The sequence below is a fragment of the Vigna radiata genome, chromosome 5, assembly GCF_000741045.1.
Source record: "Vigna radiata var. radiata cultivar VC1973A chromosome 5, Vradiata_ver6, whole genome shotgun sequence".
In the NCBI taxonomy this organism is placed as follows: domain Eukaryota; kingdom Viridiplantae; phylum Streptophyta; class Magnoliopsida; order Fabales; family Fabaceae; genus Vigna; species Vigna radiata.
Genome location: NC_028355.1, coordinates 14675405 through 14679366, shown reverse-complemented (window position 1 = coordinate 14679366; position 3962 = coordinate 14675405). Strand labels below are relative to the sequence as shown.

The 3962-nt window shown below is 31.1% G+C and overlaps 1 protein-coding gene across 1 annotated transcript; it reads right to left on the bottom strand.

The window, feature by feature from the left end:
* Window positions 1-1888: 1888 nt before the first annotated feature.
* On the bottom strand, window positions 1889-2801 carry LOC106760359 (mucin-1). The gene has a single exon (XM_014643798.2). The coding sequence runs from the start codon at window positions 2749-2751 to the stop codon at window positions 2119-2121; it is 633 nt and encodes a 210-aa protein (XP_014499284.1). The 5' UTR covers window positions 2752-2801; the 3' UTR covers window positions 1889-2118.
* Window positions 2802-3962: the final 1161 nt, after the last annotated feature.

Below are 3962 nucleotides of genomic sequence, written 5' to 3'. Positions count from 1 at the left end.
GGGATGTTACATATATATATATTTTATTTTTCTTTTTTCTTTTTTTTAGGACATATGGGTGAAGAGAAACATCTCTTATTTTAAAAACAGAGTAAAACATCAGTCTAATTGATTCGAGTAAATATAAAAAGAAAAATATATTTAAGAGTAGATTGAGAAAGAATGTGTCGATTTCATGTAATTTCAAGTTAACCTGCAGAGTACAAAAGATAGGAAAAACACTACTAAGCACATGAAGAAATTAAAGAGATTGTCTTTTAGAGAAACTCTAAATTTAAAATTGAAAGTAATATACAGAAAAAATGTAAAATAGATTAAATTATTTTATAAATTGTGAGTTTTTTTTTTTGTAATTTAAAAAAAAATATCTATGCAGTTTTTCGATAGGTCGTTGAGAGTTGAGATTCAACTAAAAATTCAACGTTATTAATTAAAAACATTTTTCATATTTCTAAAACTTACGAACAACAATTCTTTTAAAATCAAATTGATTACTAACAGGAAAGATGATTGTTTAGGCTTTAGTAATTTAGCTATGGTTAAATTTTACTAATTATCAATCATAGTATTAAAATTGAAAATGTGTCGATAACTATAATATTTAAAAATACATTCTCAAATCGAACTATTGGTTAATTTTATATATCTATGATTTGTGTACAGCTCATTTTAAAGATATGTTTTAACTTAATTCAACACTAATTTCAATCGGTAGCGTTGTATTATACACTTCTTTTTCAAATTATCTATCACTTTGAAACATGTTTTCACCTTTTACTTCAAAAAAATCAAGAAAATTTATTTTTTTACCTCTTTTCTTAGTATTTTACTTAAATATTAATTAATTTACCATTACACGGTTTACACCTAACTCTCTTATTAAGGATTTTTTATTTGAAAATAATAATAATAGTAATAATAATAATAATAATAATAATAATAATAATAATAATAATAATAATAATAATAATAATAATAATAAGCTTTTGTTAAATGTGTTACTTTAAATAACTAGTTGTTACTAGCATTTTTCGACAAACTCAAGATAAATCAGTTTTGCAACTGTGAGCTTTTTTCTACGTGGAAGTAATTTGAACAATAGATTCAAGAACATCTTGAAACCTCTTTTATATTAATTCTAGACACTTGATTTTTGTTCCGTAAAAGAAAACATATTTCTAGTTATCCCAAAATAAACTTTCATCTGTAATATAGGTTAATCTTAATTATTTACACAATAGTCTTGTAAATAAAAAAGAAAAAAATCGATGTGCATAATTTTCATCTTTTACATCCTCTAGTTGATGTTCTAAAACATCACATGTTACATGTGGCTCCTGAAAAACAGGAGGTCATTTATATTTAAAAAAAGTTCTTTTAATAATTTTTTTTATAATGTGTGATAATGTGTAATTGATCTGTTTTAAATATTATTTTAAAATAAATTTAAACAAACTAATAAAATAATAATACATATCTTATTGTCAAAAAATTATTAAAAATTATTATTAAAATATAATTATCGTTACTTATATTTAATAGTTGTTGCTAGTTATGAAATTTAAGCACTCTAGAACCCGAAAAAGAAGAATCCTCTCACTCAAACTGTAACGGTTACATGCTTTCAAATTCCAATACACGACAAAAACTTGTTCCAACTACGTATCATCATACCAGAAGAACAATAAAAATATTTTTTTATGAATCTAAAATTTTTTACATTTGATACTAATTTTACTTATTTTTTATTTTCTTTTTTTTAAAAAAATTATAAAATTTTATATAGACTATTTTATTTTTGTATTCTATATTAAAAAGAGATAAAAATGTGTGATGTATTATTAATGAAGGAAGAATATAAGATAGGAAAGAAAGGATAAAGAATGTATTAGAGGGAAGAAAAAGATGGATAAATTGATAATAAATAATATGATGGTAGTATCAATTTCATAGAGTACATGAACCCTTTTGAAGATCTCCCAAAAGTCACTATCAACATTACATGAGGTTAATAAGAATCAAAATAATAAAAACGAGTCTTCGCTGTCTTTCTAAATCCAACTCACAACCTCGAACCAACGATAAAGTAAACCCTAACCATGCAAAACTGACGGGTTTCTACACCATCAACCCGACCACGGCGCCGAACAACACCACGGCCACAAATCCGGCGGGCGAGACTCTGCGGTGGGAAGCCACGCTGACGGGAGAATCTGCAGAGGGACCGCCCGCGGGTCCATCGCTGGAGACGGCGGGACTGGACGCAACGGCGGAATCGGGGGAATCGGCGGCGTCGGGAGAAGGGGGAGATTCTGTTGGGGATTCGGTTGGGGATTCGGTGGAGGTGGAGGCGGAGGTGGAAGGAGACGGTGGAGAAGACTCCGGAGAAGTGGAGGCCTTCGGTGGGGTGGCGGTGGGGGCAGAGGCGGGAGAAGTGGACTTGCTGGCGGTGGGAGAAGAGGCGTTGGTGGCGGTGGGAGAAGAGGCGTTGGTGGCGGTGGGAGGAGAGGCGTTGGTGGCGGTGGGAGAAGAGGCGTTGGTGGCGGTGGTGGAAGGGCTGGGGGAAGAGGCGGTGGGTGCAGAGGCTTTGGGAGGAGAAGCTTTGCGGGCGGTGGATGGAGAAGCTTTGGGAGCTGAGGCTTGTGGCGGCGAAGCGGTGGGAGTGGCGGCGGGGGAACCGGAGGGAGCTTCGGCGAGAGAGGAGGTAACGAGTAGCGTGGTGAAGAGGAAGAGGAAGGGTGTTTTTGCCATGGTTTGTGGTTGAGGGATAAGAAAAGGAGAAGAAAAGAAAAGAAAAGAAAAGAAGATTAAGAATGCATGTTATGAAAAGGATATTGTGTGGATTTATATATGTTTTTGAGTGAAACAAAACGATGTAATGAGTTTTTGTTCATATGAGGTTAGGAGAGGTTTTCGTTTTGTTTTCTCCATAGGTCCTGCAGAGTCAACTGCGCTAAGCCAACCAACCATTCTAATTATGTCATGCTTTCCTTAACACCTTAATTATAGCTTCTTTCTATTTCATTCTAAACTTCTATCTACTTACCTAAAATTACACCTCCTCATGCAATCATTACGTACTCACATTATATATTCTTAATATCACAAAAAAATTTTAATATAATACACATTATTCTTTCACTAATTCATTATTTACTTATTACAATGCTAACGGAATCTAAACTCAATAAAAATAACACGTATGTTGTAACACTGAAAAAACTCTAGAAAGATATTAGAAAGAGATTTGAATAAGTCTTTAATTTTTTTTCAAGAATTAAATGGTCTGCAATAAGTGTTAAAAACTTAAATATTTAAAACAATATTTAGAAAAACTTTTAAAAACAAAAACAATAAGACAAACTTATTTTTATACTAATTCACTTCAAATTGAGTTATATCCAATTCTCTCTAAAACACTCTTAAGAAGTTTCACTAATCTTAAAATATTATAATACCAATTTAACTACTACAGATATTACAACTAACTCAACTATCTAAAACAAGTTTTACCCCTCTGGAATAAGCTAGACCAACTGACTAGAGTGTTTAACTCTGCTGGGTTAAATTTACAAGTGTTGAATTCACTTTTAAATCTGAAAACAACTTCGAAATATAAGAATAGAATATAACTTTCGTAGAGAGGATGTGAAATCAATATACAAAGAGATTTTGAAAACTTGTAAAAATATTTTTCTTTTTCAAAAAACAAGTCTTAGACGATGTAAGCTTTAAAGAGAAAATAACATCATGAGCGTAGGCAAAGATAATTATTCTTTTTCTTCTCTTCTTGTAGTTCTCTTTATATAGACTTCTTCGAAAAAGATTCGTTATTCAGAACTTTGATTTTCTCATAGGAATATAGTCTTTTAGTACGATATCAGAAGTTATGTTGTGTGTACGACATAAACAAATAAAAGGTACGAATGAAATATTTTTAGAATATATTCATATCTCTAAAC